This window comes from Nelumbo nucifera, chromosome 1 (assembly GCF_055504915.1).
Source record: "Nelumbo nucifera cultivar China Antique chromosome 1, China Antique-T2T, whole genome shotgun sequence".
Taxonomy (NCBI): Eukaryota; Viridiplantae; Streptophyta; class Magnoliopsida; order Proteales; family Nelumbonaceae; genus Nelumbo; species Nelumbo nucifera.
The window spans coordinates 6,428,969-6,450,900 of NC_142649.1; the positions used below are offsets into that span (position 1 = coordinate 6,428,969).

General features: G+C 39.7%; 1 protein-coding gene across 9 annotated transcripts in view; it reads right to left on the reverse strand.

Moving 5' to 3' along the window:
• LOC104605184 (calcium-dependent protein kinase 8-like) overlaps positions 1-21,932 on the reverse strand; it is a 92,420-nt gene that overhangs the window by 65,572 nt on the left and 4,916 nt on the right. For 8 of the 9 annotated variants that reach the window (XR_016083908.1, XR_016084360.1, XR_016084292.1 and 5 more), the window contains exon 2: positions 11,205-11,264. The exons of the other annotated variant lie outside the window; for it this stretch is intronic. Coding sequence is in view for 4 of the 8 variants with exons in the window: in XM_088900405.1 (XP_088756531.1) it covers positions 11,205-11,264 (60 nt within the window). In the remaining 4 variants the exon portion in view is untranslated. The remainder of the gene's footprint in view (positions 1-11,204; positions 11,265-21,932) is intronic. 9 annotated transcript variants of the gene reach the window in all.

Consider the following 21,932-nt stretch of genomic DNA (forward strand, 5'->3'; position numbering starts at 1 on the left):
GCAATTCTTGTAAATGTTATCATGGGAGAAGGAAGAGAAAACATCCATAGATTTGATCCAATTTATAACCCTGTACACAATACAGTCCACTATTTCAATCTCACCTCTTTCCTTTTCAAGGAATAGTTTTGCATTTCTCTCCACCCAAATTGTCCAAATTACCGCAGATCTTACACTCCTCAAGATCCTTCCCTGCATCTTTGCCCACACAAAGGTAGAAGGGTCAAACAGTCTACTAACCTGAAAAGGCAAAAACCACCTACACCCAAACATAGAGAATCTTTCTTAAATACCATCAACAATAGGATAGGAGATTAAGAGGTGGTAACAACTCTCATCATTGGTTTTGCAAAGAATACACCAGTTTGGGGACAAGCACAAAAATAGTCTTCTTTTTTACAAGAAATCCAAAGTGTTTATCTTGCAATGAAAAACTTCCCAATAAAAAGTATCAATCTTGGAGGAATAGGTTAACACAGAACAAACTTGTTTGACTGGGAGATTGAAAATTTAGAAGATATACTCCTCCATCTGCAGAAATTCCAGCCGATCAACACAGAAGAGGACAGTAGAATTTCAAAATGGGATAAGAGGGGAATTTTCTCAGGCAATACCAAGATGCAGCATCTCAATATAAATGGACCCACTTTCCCTCATAAAGTTGTTTGGGCACAGAAAGTGCCATCATAAGTTGCTTTCCTAGTCTGGACTGCAGCCCATGGCAAATACCTCACTAAAGATAAGCTAAGTGGGCAAGGTATTCCCATTAACTCCTCCAACTTTCCTCTTTGCAATGCTTCTCAGGGGACTGCAGGCCACCTTTTTCTGCATTGCCCTCTTAGCAGAACCATTTTCTGGCTAATCTGCACTTGTGTTCCTGTGTGCCAATTGGATAACACCTTCAAGTTATTTTTTACGTATCAATTCAGGTTTTGAAGTCCTAAAGGGTTCAAGAATATATCACTGCCTTGTGTCTTGATTGAACCCAAATTAATTCTTCCTTCCATCACTCCTCAACTTTGTACACAAACTCAAGATGATTAAGCCACATATTTTCAAATCTAAACAGTGTTGGGACTCCCAACAACAATTCTTGACCTAACCTACAGATAATCTAAGCATGTCAAAATCCCCACTCAAACACCAAGGACCATCCCATAAACCTCCTATTGCAAATAACTCCTTTCAAAAATCATTCATCTCCAATATAAGAATTAGGCCCATAAATATTCATTAGTACCCAAGTAAATCCATGCTCCAAACTTTTAAATTTGACTAATACCAGAAACCTACAATTAGCTCCTCAAAACATTCCAACACCCAATTCCTCCACATAGTCACCATGACCCCTGAGGCACCCCAAAAAGGTGCACATTACCAACTGATTCCCCTATAGCTCCAATCCTCCAAGACATTGTCCTTGAGTCAACAAACCTAAAGCACCCACACGCTTCCCCCACTTCCTTGAACAACTAAGGGATTCCATCACATGGTTTAAAATGTCCCAAATTTCCCTAATACTTTCACAACATATTTCCATTTCCATAGGTAGCAATACGAAATTTCACCAAACTTGACATATTCCCCAATGAATACTACAAACACTATATGGAGTACAAGAAATAGTTCCCACGACATATTTCCATTTCCACTTCCATGGGTAGAGATGGTATTTCCCGCATAACTTACATGGTTACTACTTTGAGCTAGCTCAATGTTCATTTCAAACATGAAGTTAATTACTAGTTTTTGTTTGTGTAATAAATTATTTGGTTGATCTATTACAACCATTTTCATTTTCTATGAGTTTATATTTTGCTTTTAACTCATTCTATAATGAAGCTTTCAATCTTAGGGCTTTAGAATGTATTCATATGTCTATAATTCTAGTTCCTTAGCTTTGTTTAATGATTTAGAACAAGATAATAATTTAAAAAGGTGTCTATGCTTCTTTATCATTTCATAAAGTATCATTCTATGTTTTGTATATTTTACAATATTTCTATCATGTCTATAATTTTTACAATATTTCCATATGATATTTCTAACATTTTTGACATGTTCCTTATATTTGGATGACCAACATTTCTACCAACACTGACATTTTAAACTTTGTTCCATTTCCCCAATCTAAGCAAACAAAGCCAATTTTGTTCTTGATTGAGAATCTCTAATGCTTCATCTTTGGAGTTAGATGCAAAAAAAAAAATCGGCACTAAGTTTTCTCACCTAGAAAGAACTACTTGTTCACCATACATCTGTTGACCAAATCCACACTTCTTCCACATGTGATCAAAGTTAACAAGTCGTCCCACCAAACATTTTTATAAAAATCTAATATGATCACGTGTGCTACCGGTCAAAGCCACAACCACCTCCTTCATTTCATCCCCTGCACTACCGCTCTTTGATAAGCCTTGCAAGTGTATGTTGTGTCTAGGTCAGCCTTGGAAATTATCCCCATCTACCCTCCCTTCTCAAGTCAACCAATGTCACTTTACCAGTTCGAACAAGAAAGAGAACACAAGAAGTCAGGGATGTCTTGATGAATCAATCAACCCCCACCCCCAAAGAGCCTTTCATATATTAGAATATGTACAATTACAAGAAAGCCCTCATAGGGCTGAAAGAGAAAAATAAAAGAATAAGGTACAATACAACAAGGACTATTATAATATGACACATCAAAACACTCTACACCCCCCACAAACGGATGTGAAGTCATAAGCATCAATTTGCTTACAAGAAAGAGATGTGCTTTGAGTCTCTTGACCTCATCATAGCCTTAGTAAAAAAACATCAACAATCTGCATATCTGAGGCCACATGAGGAAGTGAAATAGAATAAGCAAGAAACAAGTCTCTAATAAAGTGACAATCCACCGCTATATGTTTATTCCATCACGAAAAACTAGATTTGACGCAATCTTGATAGCACTAGTGTTGGCATCATAAAGACGAATAGGGGTAGGAAGATGAACACCGAAATCCTCAAAGAGAGATTGTAGCCAGACAATCTCACTACAAATAGATGGCATAGCTCTATAAAGTGGTTGATGGGGGCAGAGACAAACTAACTAACCTCGACCGCATGGGAGATGTTAGGACAAGTCATAATAAGATAAGGAAAAGGCCTACAAGTTGTCGCTAAAGTGTGGCATTAGGAAGTAATGAACCTTCTCACTTTGACAAATTGCCATTCAGCTCTAAAGGAGTATCAACCTACTTGTCATCAATAAGACGGTTTCAATGGTTCAGATAAGTCCTGTTCAGAGAGAGAGAGAGAGAGAGAGAGAAGGAGAAGAAGTTGCCGAACTAGAGAGTGTAATCCCTCCTAGTCGACCATAATCTTTATTATATTAGAATTAGGGTACAAGGTCAAATATACCCCTACTTAAGTATGGGACAACCGGACAAGTGAATTAAAAAAGACAAAACAAAATTGCCAGAACATTACATAACTTAAAATATAATGAAAGGACTAAGCTACCCTTACTCGACTAACTCTAACACTCCCCCTCAAGCTGGAGAATATATGTCATATAATCCCAGCTTATTACATATATAGTTCACTCTCCCTGAACTCAAACCTTTTGTAAACAAGTCTGCCCATTGATCACCTGAACTCACGCGTTCTATGCTTATCTCTCTAGTAAGGATTTTCTCCCTCACAAAATGGCAATCAACCATTGTGTTTTGTTCTCTCATGGAAAACCGGATCAGATGAGATGTGGATTGCAGCTTGGTTGTCACAGTACAATCTCATAGGTTTGCTCATTGAGAATCCAACCTCTTGCAGAAGATTTTTCAGCCATACTAATTCACATGAGGTGTGTGCCATGGCCTTGTATTCAGCTTCAGCACTACTCCTTGCCACAACAGTCTGCTTCTTATCTTCCACGTCACTAGATTTCCTCCAAGAAACATGCAATAACCTGTAGTGGATCTCCTGTCAGACACCGAGACTAAGCTCCAGCTTTCTTGGTTGACAAGCTCCAGCTTTCTTGGTTGACAAACTCCAGCTTTCTTCGAGACTAAGGCAATAAATGTTGAATTCAAACCCAGATTTATAACCCCTTATCAAACAATTTCATAATATCCTACTTCAAAATCTCCAAACAATCCTGATAGAAAGCCATAATGAACCCATCCAGCCCTGGTGCTTTGGATCTGTCCATTGCAAATATAGCTCCCCTAATGTCCTCCTCTTCAAACCTCCTTTCTAACCACACCTTGCCCTCCGAAAGTTTAGGCCAATCTAGACCTTCCAACCAAAATTTCTGGTCTAAAGGTATTCTATAGATTGACTTAAAATGCTCCACAAAAGCCCTGGCTATCTCAGCCTGTTGAGTGGGGACCACCCCTCCAACCTCTAGTTTAGAGATAAAATTCTTCCTTCTTCTACCATTGGCCATTGCATGTAAGAACTTGGTATTCCTTTCCCCCTATTTCACCCACTTTGTTGATCACGCCTTGTTTTCTTTCCTCAATTCTACCAAATTAGAGGGTGTTCCACTCCTTGACCACAAAGGCTTTTTAGCTCCCACTTTTAGGGTTTGTCTCCAATCTCTTGCATGATTGAAGTTCTCCATGTGCTCCATTGATTTTCTCCTCGAGCTTGACAAAACTACAACTTATAGACAGGCTAAACGTAAAAGGTAAATGGAATTTAGAAGAAGAGACTAATGATACATGGATTGAATGGAAAACTGTATAAAAAAGTAACAAATGAGGTTTAAGAGTGACTAAAAGAAAATGGCAAAGCTCCAAGAGAACTTAGTGGTGGAATAAAGACGTTCAAAACAAAATGAACATGCTATAAAGGTTGCCAAAAGACTAAAATTGTAGAGCTTAGAAAATATGAAAAACAAAAAAGGAAGTTACTAGTGGAATAAAAAGGTTCAATACATAATCAAAACAAAATAGACATGTTATAAAGATTAGCAAAAGACTAAAAATGTAGAAAATTTGGAAAATATAAAAACACAAAAGAAAAGAAAGTAAAAGAGTGAGTAAAGGTAAACCTAAGGCATATGATAAGCGTACGCCTCAAGGCAAGATGGGGCTAATTCACTTTGCATCAATATCCTCTTTGATCAAACATAAGGCTTATGCTTTAAAATATATGAGGCATGCGCCTTTCACCTTCACCCATATTTGTGAGAGGCCTACACCTCAACTAGTGATCCTGGAAAAAATATTGATTGTTAGATCAGGATTTTGAGGATAAAATAAGAAAAGGACAACTAATCAAAAACAAAGACTTTCTTTAGAGGGTGTTCTACAATATGAATTGTTTTTCTTGTTGCCAGTTCCAAAAATAAATCAAAACATCCGGTTTGAAAACAGATTGTTTCTCAAAACAAAAACACAAAAAACATGTTATTGGTTGTATATGTGTTTTCTGTTTTCAAAACTGAAATCAAAAAACATGTTCCTGAATTTTTTATTTCAAAATCATGTTTTCAACTGGTTATTTAATAACATGTTCTATAAATCATATAATATCTACACTACAAAATTTGTTTTTGCTTTAAGAACCATTATTTTGATAGTTTCAGAAACATGTATTGTTTTCTGAAACAAAACTAACTTGTTTTTTCCTTTGAAAACAAAAATAGAGTTCAAAAACATGTTTTTGTTTTTTCACTGATGTGGTGATTTCAAAAACAAATGAAAACAAAAACATTCATGTTGTAGAACATCCCCTTGGTGTTTTGGGGTTTAGGGATTGGCATTCTATTTAAGAGACTGAAATCAATAGTCAAAAGATATTGGCATTTTGATGGCCTGGGAGATCAATAGTTTAATAGCTTGCCAGAGATTAAGAACTAGGAATGGAACCTAGAGGTGACTAAAGGAAGAAAAAGTGGGTGATGTCAGGGAGATCAGCAGCTTTACTTCAGGTTATATTATACTGCTTCCATGTAAAAATGAAACCAAGGTCTTTCCCCTATTTCTACTTTCTTGGAATAGAACAAAACAAGGGGGTTCTCTACCCGTTCTTTTTGTTTGGCCTTCTCTACAAAATAAAAAAACGGTTCCCTTCCATCTTCTTTTTTGATTGGAAAAATATGGTACTATTATCATCCATATGAAAACTGAATAGAAATTGTCTGCTTGAAGGTTATATCTTTTTATTCTATTTGCCATGTAAGCAATAAGGGTAATTCACCCATTTTACAATTAGTCAACATATATAAATATTAAGAGAGGGTCGGCAGATGTTATGACCATCCCTCTCTCTTTTCTGAAATTCTCTTCGTGTGCTTCTTCTCCTCTTCAATTTCTGCATCTATTTTTTCTTTGATTCAAGACAGGTTGTAGTCTTGATCGACTACTTGGTATCAGAGCCGACCTAGGAGCTCTTATGCTAGTCTAATTAGGCTGACTACATGAGAATCTCCTAGGTTTGGAAGTTTTTTCAACAAAGAAGGTTACTGGTAGTGTGAGACTGCTACCAATGAGATTGTAGAAGTCTGGGAGAGTTCCAGTAGTCAGGAAGTTTTTTTCTTGAGATTAACTTTAGAAAAAATCGTCTTGGTTTATTCTGAGAGGTGCGGCTGGAAAATTTTTGTTTTTTTCCTGTGTTTTCTTTGGGGTTTTGAGAGAAACCCCTAAAATTCAGAACTGTTGTTGGTTTCAGATCAGAATTTGAACTGGTTTCATTCAGAATTCTGTTTTTTTCCTGTTTTCTTTGGGTGTTGTTTCTCCTATTACAGTAGTTAAAAAAGGTTTTTTTTTATTAATTCTTGATCAAGAATGGAGTTCAAGAATCAAGGGGAAGGTGTTTTTGGGACTAGCAATTCTGGTAACATGTCTGAGAATACCTTTCGGATTACAACTGTTAAGTTTGATGGATCAAACTATTTAGAATGGGCTCAATCGGCCAAGATGGCCATTGGGGGTAGAGGAAAACTGAGCTACTTGTTGGGAGATGTGAAAGAACCAACTAAGGAGGACTAAACTTATACCAAATGGGTTCAGGAGAACTATTTGGTATAACATGGCTGTGCAACTCTATGCAGCCACATATCAGCTGGAACTATTTGTGGGCAAAAACAGCTAAGGAAATCTGGGATGTCATGAAAGAGACCTACTCCCAACCCCTCAATGTTGCTAGGGCTTATGAACTGAAATGTGAGGTTAACAACCTTAAGCAAGGAGAAAAACCAATCTCGGTTTATTTCTCTACCTTGAAATTTTTGTGGCATGAAATTGACCACCTAGAAACACTTGACTGGGAAAGTCAGAGGGATGCACAGTCTGTTACCTTGAAATCATAATTGTTCAGTAACCTTTTTCCCTGACCGATGTGTTTTTCAGGACTTGGAGACAAGGAAGGTGATTGGGACTGGCCGTGAGACGAAGGGGATCTATCTGCTTGGAGAGAGTTCTCATTGGAAAGATAGTGAAGATAGGAAGTCTTTTGTTTCTCAGTCTGTTAGCCAGGTTATGCTTCGGCATAATCGGTTGGGTCAAATATCTTTTTGGTCTTTGAAGAGTTTGTTTCCTAATTTATTTGAGTCTGTTCAGATGTCCAGTTTGAGATGTGAAAGTTGTGAGCTTGCAAAGCATTGTAGAACATCTTATTCATTGAGTAATAAAAGTAGTAATCCTTTTGATATTGTGCATACCGATGTTTCGGGCCCTTATCACATCACTGCTATGGGGGGATATAGATATTTCTTGTTGTTTGTTGATGACTATACCCATTTTTCTTGGGTTTACCTTGTGCGTTCTCGAGATGAGGTTCCTGCTTTGACCCAGATCTTTCATCAGATGATAACCCAATTTGGGGTCAAAATCAAAATCTTCAGATCCGATAATGCAAAAGAATACTTTGCCAACCCATTAGCCTCTTATTTGCTTGATCATGGGATTATCCACCAGAGTGCGTGTCCTCATACACCACAACTGAATGGGGTTGCTAAGAAGAATAATAGGCACATATTAGAGGTGGCCAGAAGCATTATGTTTAACTCCAATGTGCCTATTCGTTTCTACGGAGATGCTATTCTTACAGCAGTGTATCTTATCAATCAATTTCCTTCACGGGTTCTTAACATGAAGCCTCCATTTACCCTTCTATATCCTGATAAAGAATTGTTTATTGTTCCCCTTAAAACCTTTGGTTGTACTTGCTTTGTTCAGATTCTTGGACCTCATCGTTCCAAATTTGATCCTAAGGCCTCCAAATGTATTTTTCTCGGTTATGCACAAACTCAAAAGGGATATTGTTGTTATTAACCCACTTCTAGGAGAAGATTTGTCTCTATGGATGTTACTCTCTTTGAGGATGTACCCTATTATCCTAGGGTTTCTCCTTAGGGGGAGAGTAGTGAGTGTGAAGTTAACTCATCAGAAGTTCCTTTACCTGTTCCATTGAGTGATGAGGGATGTAATGAGAAGGGTTGTCAGAGGTGCCGGGATTTGAGAGTTTACCACAGGCGGTGGAGGCAGGTTGATTTCAGTCATCAGCAGTCCAGGCCATCCCCAGTTCCTTCTGCAAATCCAAATCCAGGTACCACAGTCCCTTTATTAGATCCAGATTCCACTGAGATACCTTCTACTGTTGAGCCCTTACCTCCTTTGGATGACCTTAATCTCCCCATTGCAGTCCACAAAGGCAAACGGCATTGCACCACATCCACAACCAACTGCATGTCCCATTTCTTCTCCTATGATCACCTATCCCCCTCTTACAGGTCCTTTCTCACACCCATTGCTGATATTCCTATCCCCAGAACAGTGCAGGAAACATTGTCAGTTCCTGAGTGGAAAGATGCAATGAAGGTTGAAATGGATGCTCTTCTAAGGAATAATACTTGGAAGCTAGTTGACCAGCCTAAAGGGAAGAAACCGGTAGGATGTAGATGGGTATTTACTGTGAAACATAATGCTGATGGTTCCATTGAAAGGTATAAGGCCCGTTAGTTGCATAGGGATTTACTCAGACTTATGGTATAGACTACTTGGAGACTTTTGCTCCAGTAGCAAAGATGACCACTATTAAGAGTTTTATTATCCCTTGCAACCAGACTAACTTTTGTCAGTCAGTATATGCACTCTCCTAGAACTACTCACCTACTTACAGTTGAGAGGATATTAGCATATTTGAAGAGGTGCCTAGGTAGAGGTATACTATTCAAGAATAATGATCACATGAAGATAGAGGTTTATACAGATGTTGATTGGGCTGGGAGTATTGATGATAGAAGGTCTACCTCTGGATATTGTGCTTTTGTAGGAGGTAACCTTGTCTCCTGGAGGAGTAAGAAACAAAGTGTTGTTTCTCGTTCTAGTGTTGAAGCTGAATATAGATCCATGGCTAATGGTGTGGCAGAAATCCTATGGTTGAAATCACTATTTGAGGAGTTGAGTATTGCTTATGAGAAGCCCCTAATGTTGTATTGTGATAATCAAGCTGCTATTAATATAACTCACAATCCGGTACAGCATGACAAAACTAAGCATACTGAAGTAGACCGACATTTTGTCAGAGAAAGGGTTTCATCTCAAGAAGTGTGTCTTCCATATATCACCTCCAGCATGCAGCTCATAGATCTTCTCACCAAGGCTGTTCCAAGGAAGAACTTAGAGGCAGGCCAGTGTAGAGAACACTGATATGGTCCCCATTGTGTTCATATGGCAGCATTATTTCTATTAGTTATGACAGTGTTAGTTGGTAGTTATTTCAGCTTTATTATTAGTTAACTTTTTATTCTATTTGCCATGTAAGCAATAAGGGCAATTCAGCCCTTTTACAATTAGTCAACATATATAAATATTAAGAGTGGGTTGGCAGATGTTATGACCTTCCCTCTCTCTTTTCTGAAGTTCTCTTCATGCGCTTCTTCTCTTCTTCTCCTCTTCAATTTCTGCATCTATTTTTTCTTTTGATTCAAGACAGATTGTAGTCTTGATTGACTACTAAAGGACAGGTATAAACTAATACAAGCTGGTTTTGGGCATTGTTTCTCTTGTGCTTATAGATTTCCAAATTTGTATTAATCTGTTATTTGTGTTACAATATGATTAAAGAAAAACCTCAACATGCAAAGTTAGGCCTTCCCTTTCTTGCTTTTTAGATTATAAAGCTACCTATTTGGGTGTTAGTTGACACCTACCTAATGAAATCCTTTTGTTTGTAAATTATTCATTAATAGATATGCAGTTTGAGTTTAACTTTATCACAGTGAACAAGTTGATTAATAGTACCTATAACTAAATGTGCAAATTGGACAGTTCAATTCATGCTTTCTTGAAAGATTTTTTTATTTTTATTTGTACTTTTGAAGTGTATAATTTAGATGTGCAAATCGGGATAGTACTTATAAAAAAGAATTATGATAGTATTTGATTATTGTAACTGCACACGGATAGAGAGCCACAAACTTGGGGGAGCATTAGTCCAGTAAAAACTTAGTCCTCTAATTAATGCCTCATGCTTGGTTTAGCATGAATGATAAAGCTATTTCATAAATTAGAGAAAAGGAAGAAAATAGGCTTGATCTGAACCTTAATAAACAATATCTACATTCTAATGCCATGAATAAAGTTGAGTAAAAGTACGAGGGGTCAAGCAAACAGTTACATGACATTCATGCACAATTTATGAATAACTGATGAAAACAAATTGGAATTAACATAAATGAACATTATTCATAGCAGTAGGAACAATGTTTCTAGTGCTAAACCAAATAAGGGGAGAAATGATTATTCTTATGCTATGATTTTTGCTAAATGTATCATTTGTGGGGAAGCATTCTACACCTTATCTATATGTTAATTCTATCTCCCTTGCTTTGTTGATGTCAAAAGGGGGGAAGCATGTGTGCAAAATACACTTAAATCGAGATATATTTGGTTATTTACTATCGGTTTATATGCTTGTATTTTGAGCTGGTGGTTTGTCATCATAATAGAGGGAAAATGTTGACCTAGGGTCAATGTCATTTGTGCTTTGATGATAACAAGCTCACTGTAAATTTGTGCTAACAATAAGTTGAAGTCTTGCAGCCCTAACCCCCAAGCATTCTTAGCTGTGCAAATCCATTACCAAAGAGCTTCAAGTTCTACCAAAGAAAAATAGTGCAAGCAAAGGAGAATGGAAAGAAAACATTAAGTGTCTCAAGACTCCTCTGGCTACACAGTCATACAAATGAAAGGAGAGAAAGGAGAAAACATTGTTCAGATTCTAACCAGTGTAAAATACAAGAGTAAGCAGATGTCAAAGTTGTGCTCCAGCAGCATATCTGACCACTTAAGACCATTCAATGTAAATCAGTTCATGTGCCCAGAAACAGAAGCTCAAAACATCTTAAGGATAAGGTAAAATATCTTAAGGATAAGGTGCCATCTCCTAAATGCACAAGAGGCATCTCACGAGAGAAGCTCTATTTTCTTGTTATTGTTTAAAACCCGCATTAAATTCCCTGACTCAGTATCAATCACTTCTGAATTTCAATGGTGGAAAAAGCATTTAAAGCACTAACAACTAAGCAATGATAAAAATCTTTGGGAAACTATAAAAGTCAAATTAGGTCATTTTGTTAAGAGAGGTGGACCTTGGCTAAGAAAAAAGGGGAGCTAAAATCTAATGCTAAGAAATGGAAACTGGAAGAGACAAAAAAGGTGTGTATTGAATCTTGTTAAAGTCAGCTAAGTAGGGTTATTTTTGTCTTTCCTCTCTTATTTATTAAATTGTGGTTTGTCTATTTTGTTTTACTTTGAGTTACATGTCCCATACTTAAGTAGGTGCATAATAGTCTTTGTATTCTTTGGCTAATCTATATATAGTTGAGGTCAGCTGGGTTGAGAGTTCATTCTCTCCAGTTTAGACAATTTTTTATCTTCTTCCCTCTTCTTCTTCTCCTTCTCCTTCTCTCTTCTTCTCTTTTCTTTCTAACGATCCATTAAAACACAGTATCAGAGGCATAAAAAAAGGAAAGCAAGGCTGTGATTCCAATTCTTGAAGATTAAGATTATGATAACACCTCTTTCCTTCTTTCCTTTTCTGGGATTGTAGAAGGCTACTCTTCCTTTCTTTTTCCTTTTCTGGGATGCGATATGAGACAAGAAGCTGTAGAAGGCTACAGAAGCCCTACTCTAGTATTCTGTGGACTGCTGTTACTATGAGTGACAGCCCTAGTGCTCGTGTGGTGCTTTGAACTCTCTACTGAGCAATTTCAAGAGGGCTTTCTTTGATCAATTAACAGTAATGATGTTGGTAGAGGCTGGGACTGAATTTCTATGATGAAGGCTGCTGAAGTGTCCAGGGTGCTGTCCAATGTGTTTTCCTTGCTATTTGAATGGGAAGGTGCTGTTAAGTGGTGAGTGGACCGCTGTACTGTTCGGTAACAGCAATATTTTTGTTACAGTTGGTTTTGTGTTGATAACTGCATATTTGTAGTGGTGTTGATAGTTTCTTGAGTACACAACATGATGGCAGCAATAGGAGAGACTAGTGGTGATCAAAAATCTAGTGTGATGGTTCTCCCTGACTATCTAACTATGCAGTTGATATCAATAAAACTCAATGGTGATAATTATGTTTCATGGGCCAACCGGTGGAGGTTTTCCTTAGAGCCAAGAAGAAGGTGAAACGGTTAAGGATGAGAAACCATCGGATGAATCTCCAAGGTTTTTTTTTTTTTGATCAATAACAAGAAACTTTATTAAAGATATAAAACTATGTGAAGCCTAGGTACAAAGGGGAGGTAAAAAGACTTAACTCCCCACCAAAGAATACAAGGAAAATTCAAAAATTAGCCCAAAAAGTCGAAACCCTATCCACCCCTTGCTTTTCTAACCCATCAGCAAAAGAATTAGCAGTCCTCTTAACCCAGTTGTAATGAACCACAATATCCCTACTCAGCCAGTTAAATTTATTCTTCTCATTGTTATAACTCCATAATCCGCTGCCTCCCCCCTTTAGCCACCTAATCACCACCTCCGAGTCACCTTCAAGAACCAAACATCTGATGTTCAACTCCCTTGCTCCTTGGATACCTTCCAGAGCTGCGAAGATCTCAGCCCTAAGAAAATCTCCTTCCCCAATTGGGCCTGAGAACATAGCAATAATAGCCCCCACCTCATTCCTGAATACTCCCCCCAATCCCAGAAGGCCCTGGGTTCCTTATACAGCTACCATCAAAATTCAATTTTATGAACCCAAAAGGAGGAGGGGACCACAAAGGACTATAGGTCCTCTTACAGAGGGCAGAGGAGGCTATCTCCTTCCAATTTCTCACCGCATCAGCCACAAAATAATCTGAGAACAATTCCATAGTTTTCAACCAATGTGCCACCCTTAACAGGATTAGATCTAATAAGTTTCCAATGGTTCTTTCCTTATCTGAAAATATTCATGAGTTTCTTTCTTCCCATAGAGACCAACACACTGCAGCCCTAATGCTTCTCCACATAGTCTTCCCTCTCTTCTTCGGCCATCTAAAAAAAAGAGGGAGAGAACAAGCTTTGGACACTCCCAGGGAGAATCCAAACACACCCAAAAAGGGAAAAGACCCACTCCCAAACTGATTTAGCAACCGAACAAGTGACCATAAGGTGGTAACCAGTTTCCCCATCAGCTTTACAGAGAGTACATCTATTAGGAAGTAAACAAGAGTTGGGTCTCTTCTTCTGAAGTAGGCCATTTGTGTTAATTCTTTCTAGGAAAGTTTCCCAACAAAAACTACCAACCCGAGGAGGAATGGGCCTAATCCAAATTTCTTTAACCGGGAAAGACAACCCAATGGGATCAGAAGGCTGAGTTAAAGTCTCGAAAAATGAGGCACAAGATAAAACACCTAAAGAGGAGGGAACCCAAAATCCGGTGTCCTTAATGGAATCCAAGAAGACATTTTCAAGGATGGCTAACAAAGACAAAATGTGGTCCAAGTCTGTGTCCCTAATTGCCCTTCTCAACCCTAGGTTCCACCCAAACCCTGAAGGAGAGTCTGAGAGGGTTAAGAAGGAAGAAATGGGTTCATTTTTCAAATCAGAAAGAGCATACAAAGAAGGAAATTGGTCCATTAGAGGTGAGTCCCCGACCCAAAGTTGTTCCCAAAATTTTATTTTATTACCGGAGCTAAGACCATACTTGATACAAGGGGAGAATACTGGAAGCAATTTGTGTAGGGCTAACCAAGGAGAAGCGGTTGTAGTCCTTGCCAAGATTCCAGGTTCCCAACCATTGTCTTCCAACCCATGTATACTAGCCACAATCTTTGTCCACAACTTGTCTCGTTCCAACGGAAACCTCCATAGCCATTTCCCCAACAATGCCATGTTCCTCTTCCTAAGATTCCCAATCCCAAGACCTCCTAGCTTTTTACCTCTAGTTACCACCTCCCAACTCACCCTATGGTCCCGCTTCTCCTCTCCAGGCTCCCACAAGAAATCCCTCGTAAGCTTTTCCAAAGTGTTAGAGACCTTTGTGGGGATCTTAAACACTGATAGGAAGTACACAGGAAGATTAGCTAGGGTTGATCTAATCAAAGTGATTCTCCCCCCCAAGGAAAGATAATTTTTCCTCCAAGAGGCAAGCCTTTTCCCAAATCTCTCCACCACCGGGTTCCAAAAGCTTACCTTCTTAGGGTTATCCCCCAGGAGGCCTAAGTAAGCCATCGGCCAATCCGAGGTTGCACACCCTAAGACATCTGCATACTCTCTAAGCTCCCTCTCCTCCAGATTCACACCCGCCAAACTACTTTTATCCAAATTCACCTTGAGATTGGATACCCGCTCAAAGAGTTGTATTGCCAACTTTAGGTTCCGAATCCACTCAATGTCCCCACCTTCACAGAAAAGGATAGTGTCATCTGCTCACTGTAGATGAGTAAGAGGTATCTTCACCCTTCCTACTCTCCATCCTTTTATTAATTCCTTGAATCTGCTCTCGGAATCAATCTCCCAAGTACATCAGCAATCATAGTGAATAGGAAAGGGGATAGTGGATCACCTTGTCTTATTCCTCTCGAGGCAGGGAAGAAATCCACTACAGTTCCAATCACCAAGATAGAGTAGTGGCAACTTCTAATACAACCCCAAATCCAATTACACCAACTGTCTCCAAAGCCAAAACTTTTCAACACCTCCAACAAGAAGGACCAATCAACCAAGTCATAAGCCTTCTCCAAGTCCAGTTTACACACCACTCCTTTCTTCTTGGATTTCCTAAAACTCTCCAGACTCTCATTTGCAATCAAGATTTGATCAATAATTTGTCTTCCCATCACAAAAGCACCTTGGTTAGGTGCAATTATAGAAGGAAGAACCTTCTTTAACCTTAGAGACAACACTTTTGCGATTATTTTGTACAAACTGTTCACCAAACTAATAGATCTGAAGTCCCTTGGTTGTGAAGCCTCTTTCTTCTTAGGAACCAGAGCAATGAAAGTGGAGTTCAAGCCCGGGTTGATTATTCCCCTTCTGTGAAACTCCTAAAACACTGACCCAATATCTTCCTCCACAATACCCCAACAATCTTGATAAAAAGCCATTGTGAACCCGTCCAGAGCTGGAGCTTTTGTTCTATCCATTGAAAAGATTGCTTCCTTTATCTCCTCCAAATCAAATATCCTTTCTAACCACTCTCTGTTTCCTGGAATTAAGAGTCGGCCAATCTAAACCCTCCAACCAGATCCTTTCATTTAAAGGTCTTCTGAAAATAGATTTGAAATGGCCAACAAAGGTTTTTGCTATTTCTACCGGGTGGGAAATAATTGTTCCTTCGACTTCCAACTTTGAAATGAAATTCTTCCTTCTTCTACCGTTTGCCACTGAGTGAAAGAACCCGGTGTTTCTATCCCCCTCCTTCAACCACTTGCACCTAGATTTCTGTCTTTGTTTCCTTTGACTCCCAGAATCTTTGGTTGTATGTGTTTCGTTCATAATCTAGGCTCTAGTTTAGACAAGTTGGATGCATGCTCTACAAAGTATATCTTCCTTGGCTATTCTAGGACCTAGAAAGGGTATAAGTGTTATAATCCTAATACTCAAAAATCATTTATTTGTCCTGACGTCACATTTTTTGAGTCTATTCTGTTTTTCTCTAGTCCTAATGTTTCCCTCTCTCTCCTCTAGTGGTTCCTCTTCCAGTTCCAGTTGATGATCCCATTCCAATTTGTGTTTTGGCAATGCCAACTAATGATTCAACTATATCCAAAGTCATTGGAGGTTAGAATATAGTCAGTCCAGGGGCTGAAATCTAGGGTTTCCCTATTGCTATTACTGTCCTTGATGGACTGAATTATTTAGAGTGGTCGGAAAAGAGACCGGTACAGCTTGGACATTTGTCTAGTGATGTTGCTCAACCAAAAGAGACTGGTACAGCTTGTAATAAGTGGGGCCAAGACAATTATTTGATTATGTCTTGGCTTGCAACCTCCGTTCACCCTAGCCTAAGGAAAAACTTCATGTGGGTTGATACAGCAAAGGAGATTCAGGATCAAGTTAAGGCTATTTTCTCTAAGCAAAGGCACTATGCTCATATTTATTAGCTACAGGTTGAGTCATCCAATTGTAAACAAGGGGAGAAAAGTTTGTCTTCCTATTATTTTTCCCTTAACTCAATGCGGAAGGAACTTGATTATTATCAAATGGTTGACTGGAAGAATGAGTCTGATGCAAAAGAGTACAAAAAACTTGTGAATCAATAGTTAAGTGTTTGCCCTCTTGGCTGGTCTTAACCATAGTTATGAGCCCATTCAGGTCCAAATTTTAGGGAGTAAGGAACTCCCATCACTTCAGGAAATGTATTCCTTGGTTTAGTATGAGGGAAGTAGGAGGATGGCCATGAATCCTCTAGAGAGGGAGCAGCAAGTTACTCTCTTTGCTAAGGGAGGAAGTGAAAATAAAAAGGGTGGTGTAGGGATGAAGAAGACTGAGGAAGTTGACAAAGACAAGTTAAGATGTACCCATTGTGGTAGACCCAGATGTTTTAATGCATACTTTTAGGCTGAAATGGGTGTAACAGCCCATTGTAACTTCTCTTAAAAACTTTCTATTATGATTTCAATTTGAATTGTTGTAGCTAGACTCACTCCATTTGAGCCCACAAGTAGCAAATGAATAGGGCTAGTCGAATTGCTATTACAATTTGGTGGGCCCAAGGATGTTTTAATGCATACTTTTAGGCTGAAATGGGTGTAACAGCCCATTGCAGCTTCCCTTATAAATGATTTTGGGCTGAAATGAATGCTACGGTTATTAATAATAGTTGAAATTTTAAGGAAATTTGTTCACACACATGCAGTTTCTCTAACAAGTTCAAAGTGAAAGCTAAATTACTGTAGCCGAAGTAGCAGAAAAGAGAAGAAAAAGAAGAAGAGATGCAGGAATGTCGAACTCTCACCTCAGTCGACAGTACTATTATTTATATTATGGTGTAGTACAATGATACAGAAAGTTACTAGAATGCCCCTGATTAGTGATGGGACACCCAGACAACTTAAAACATTAAACAGGATTAGGCCCAATAACAAAGGCCCAGTACAGGACAACTTAAACTTAAGTATAGGCTAATAAGAACTCTTATCAACCGAATACTCATACATACAAAGACTTCAATCCAACACTCCCCCTCAAGCTAAGCATGGATATCAATCATGTTTAGCTTGCCAAGCATGTCCCTAAACTTTGCTGCTGCCAGCCCTTTAGTCAGTACATCCGCAATTTGCATCTCAGATGGAGTATAAGGCACACAGAGTTCACCCGAGACAATTCTTTCTCTAACAAAGTGCCGATCAATCTCAATATGTTTTGTCCTGTCATGCTGCACGGGATTGTTGGCAATGTTGATGGCAGCTTTATTGTCACAATACAGCCTGAGAGGACCTTCAGCCTTAATGCCAAGTTCATTAAGAAGAGTTCTGAGCCATAAGAGTTCAGCAACCCCGTGGGCCATAGCTCGATACTCTGCTTCTGCACTTGATCTAACCACTACATTCTGCTTCTTACTGCGCCATGTGACCAGGTTTCCTCCCACAAATGTACAGTAACCCGAGGTTGACTTCCTGTCTCCAACAGACCCAGCCCAATCTGCATCAGCGTAGGCTTCAATTTCAATTCTATTGTTTTTCCTGAAGAGAATTCCCTTCCCTGGGCAAGTCTTCAAGTACCTGAGAATCCTTTCAACTGCTTTCATATGAGGAATCTTTGGAGAGTGCATAAATTGATTGACAACATGCACAGCATAAGCAATATCTGGCCGAGTGAGGGATAAGTATATCAGCTTCCCTACCAATTTTTGGTATCTCTCTTTATCATAGTAGTCCTCCCCTACTGATTCCTGCAGGCCATGGTTCTGTTCCATTGGAGTATCTGCTGGCCTACACCCCATCATGCCTGTTTCCTCTAGGAGGTCAAGAACATACTTCCGCTGACATATGTAGATTCCCTCTCTTGACCTGGCAACTTCAATCCCAAGAAAATATCTCAAATGACCCAAGTCTTTTATCTCAAATTCAGAAGCTAGAAACTCCTTCAGTCTTTTTATCTCTTCCAAGTCATTCCCGGTAATTACCATATCATCCACATAAACAATGAGTGCAGTAAGTTTGCTATCCTGTCTCCTTATGAACAAGGTATGGTCTGCACCACTCTGAGTGTACCCCACTTTCTTCATGGCCCCACAGAGCCTCTCAAACCATGCACGGGGAGATTGCTTCAACCCATATAATGCTTTCCTCAATTTGCACACCTTTCTACTAAAGTCATAGCCTGGTGGAGGTTCCATAAATACCTCTTCATGAAGGTCACCATTTAAGAAGGCATTCTTCACATCCAGCTGATGAAGTTCCCATGAAAAATTTGCTGCTAGTGACAATAGAACCCGAATTGTGTTGAGTTTTGCTACCGGGGCAAAGGTTTCTTTGTAGTCAATCCCTTCTTTCTGAGTAAACCCCTTTGCCACAAGTCTGGCCTTGTACCTTTCAATGGACCCGTCCTCCCTGTGCTTTACAGTAAACACCCACTTGCACCCAACAGTGGTCTTCCCCTCTGGCAGATCCACTAATTCCCAAGTTCTTGCTTTCATTAGGACTTTCATCTCTTCATTCATAGCTTCTTTCCACCTTGGATCAGACACAGCCTCTGAGTACCTAGAAGGAACACGCACAGAGGAAAGAGCAGACACAAAGGAGTGATAGGCAGGAGATAAATGTGAGTAAGAAACAAAATCAGCAATGGGGTGCCGGGTGGTGCAAGAGCGGATAGGCTTACGGAGAGCAATAGGAAGATCCAAATCAGAAGTATGAGAGTTGAAATTACCTTGGATTGTAGAGACAGATTGATCCGAGTCCAACTGGTTGCTGTCATGAGGTTGAGGACCCCTTTTCCTTCTGTTGTATGTAAGTATCTCTTTTTGTTGCCTACTGGAGCCTTCAAGAACATCTGCAGCATCAGGAGAGGTAATCGGCACAGTGGAAGCCTCACTGGGTTGACCCGGAATGTCACAACAAGGAGTAAGAGGAGAGGATGGAAGACCCGAGGTAGATAGGGGAACAAAAAAGGAGGGACAATGAGAATCCTCTTCCATCCCACTAGTCTCCCCCTGAAGAGGATTCTGAGAAGACTGAAAATAGGGTTGAGACTCAAAGAACACCACATCTCTGGTGACATACTTTCTCTTGGAGACAGGGTCATAACACTTGTAACCCTTTTGTGTAGGAGAGTACCCCAAGAATATTCCCTTTGTAGCCTTAGGATCTAGCTTAGTCTTCTTTGGATCCTTCACATGTATGAAACATATACAGCCAAAGACCCGAGGAGGAAGGGGAAAGTCTGGAAGAGTGGGGCACAAAACAGAGAAAGGGGTTTTCATACCCAACACCTTAGATGGCATCCGGTTTATCAGATATGATGCAGAAAGTACAGCTTGAGACCAGTATTGCTTGGGGACTTTGTGTTGGAATAGTAAGGCTCGAGCTGTCTCCAATAGATGTCTATTCTTGCGCTCAGCAACTCCATTCTGCTGAGGAGTATAAGCACAGGATGACTGATGTAGTATGCCAGCATCTTCCAGGAATAAGTTCAAGGATTTTTCAAAGTATTCAGCAGCATTGTCTGACCTGAATTGCTTAATCTTCTTATTAAACTGTGTTTCAATCATCTTGCAAAATGCCATGGTTATCCGTGGTACTTCATCCTGTCCTTTTAACAGGTAGATCCATGTACAACGAGAGTAGTGGTCAATAAAACTGATAAAGTACCGGAAGCCATCAAAGGAAACAATGGGTGAAGGGCCCCAGACATCAGAATGAACCAAATCAAAAGGAGCACAAATTTCATTGCTGGAAATTGGATACACAGTTCTACATTGTTTTGACATTTGACATACTTCACAGGTTAGACTCTGACTTGGAATGCCCTTAAACAATTCGGGAAACAACATTTCTAATGAGGAGAAAGACACATGACCTAGCCTAGCATGCCAAAGATGCAGCTTAGCTATTAACTCCACACTTTCCGGATTACTAGCAGCAGATGCTTGTAAGGCTGAGCCGATGTCTGCATCAAGGTAGTAGAGGCCTCCATACTCATGACTGCACCCAATCGTTCTCCTTGTCAATCTGTCCTGGAAGACACAATGAGTAGGAAAAAAGGTTATACTACAGTTCAAATTTTTGGTAAGTTTTGAAACAGACAAGAGATTTGAGGTAAGACTGGGAACATGTAAAACTGATTTAAGAGAGAGGTCCTTGCTTAGGTCAACAATTCCCTTTCCAGAGATAGTGGAGAAAGACCCGTCAACAACTCTCATCTTATCCTGACCAGACAACAAATGATATGAAGAGAATAGGGAAGACATATGTGTCATATGGTCAGTAGCACCGGAATCAATAACCCAAGAAGTAGAGTCAATAGAGCCAGTGGCACTGAAGGCAGAGGCTGTACCTGATCTAGCAAGAGATGTAGAAGCAAAAGAATTATTTCTTAGACAGGCTAATGCCCTACTAAGGATCTCAACCTCACTAGCAGAGAAGCCCAATGTACCAGTTCCAGAGGAATCAACAACCTGTCCCATAGGAGAAGAAGACACTGTTGGTGTATTTTGTGAGTTGTCATCATTGTTGCTGGTGACAAAATTCCCACTTGCCGCAGGCCTGTTATCTCTAGAAGAAACATCTCTGGGTATTGAAGACATCTTGACTGCAGCCACTGTGTAGGTGACACTGATTGAGACTAGCCGAAGCAGTTCTGAAGGTTCTGAACCAGTTCTGGAGCAGATCTGATTAGTTGAAATGACCACAGCAGGTTCTGACAGCACTCGACACAGTTTCAGACTTGCCGAGACTGTCACAGTTCTGAAACAGTTCAGTTACAACAGCAAGCAAGGAGTTCTGGGCTAGTAACCGACCTGAAGCTAAGGGTTCTCAACTATTGTGCTATGCAGACTCTACTTGAACTTTGAGTACTGCAACTGTAAAGAGAGTGCCCTTCCTTGCGACCAATACTAGGACTGCTGACATCAGTCCTCAACTAGGGTTCACAGTGCTGAACAATCTGGAGCTGGCAGCTCCCTAGGTAATCTCACAGCAGTGGTGAGGAGTTTCGGACTGATAACCACCCTGAACTTGGAGCTGTTTGCCACATTGCTATGATGGTAGAAGTGTTCACAGTGCTGGTAGAACACTAGATAGACTTCACTTGGGCTGAACCAAAAACTGCAACAGTTCGGGTACAGTAGTGAGTGAACAGTTCGAGGCCGCAACAGTAGCAAGTGAACAGTGGGCTCTGTAGAAGAAGCTAAGTCTGTGTGCGAGTCTTGCTGGAGCACCGAAGCTGTAACTGTAGAAGTAGCTAAGCCCCTTTCGGCTAGTGCTAGGACTGCTGAAATCAGTCCTCAACTAGGTCTGTCCTACACAGACCTCTCTTAGTAGCCAAATAGCTACTATTTGCTGGAAATAACCTAGTAGGACATCT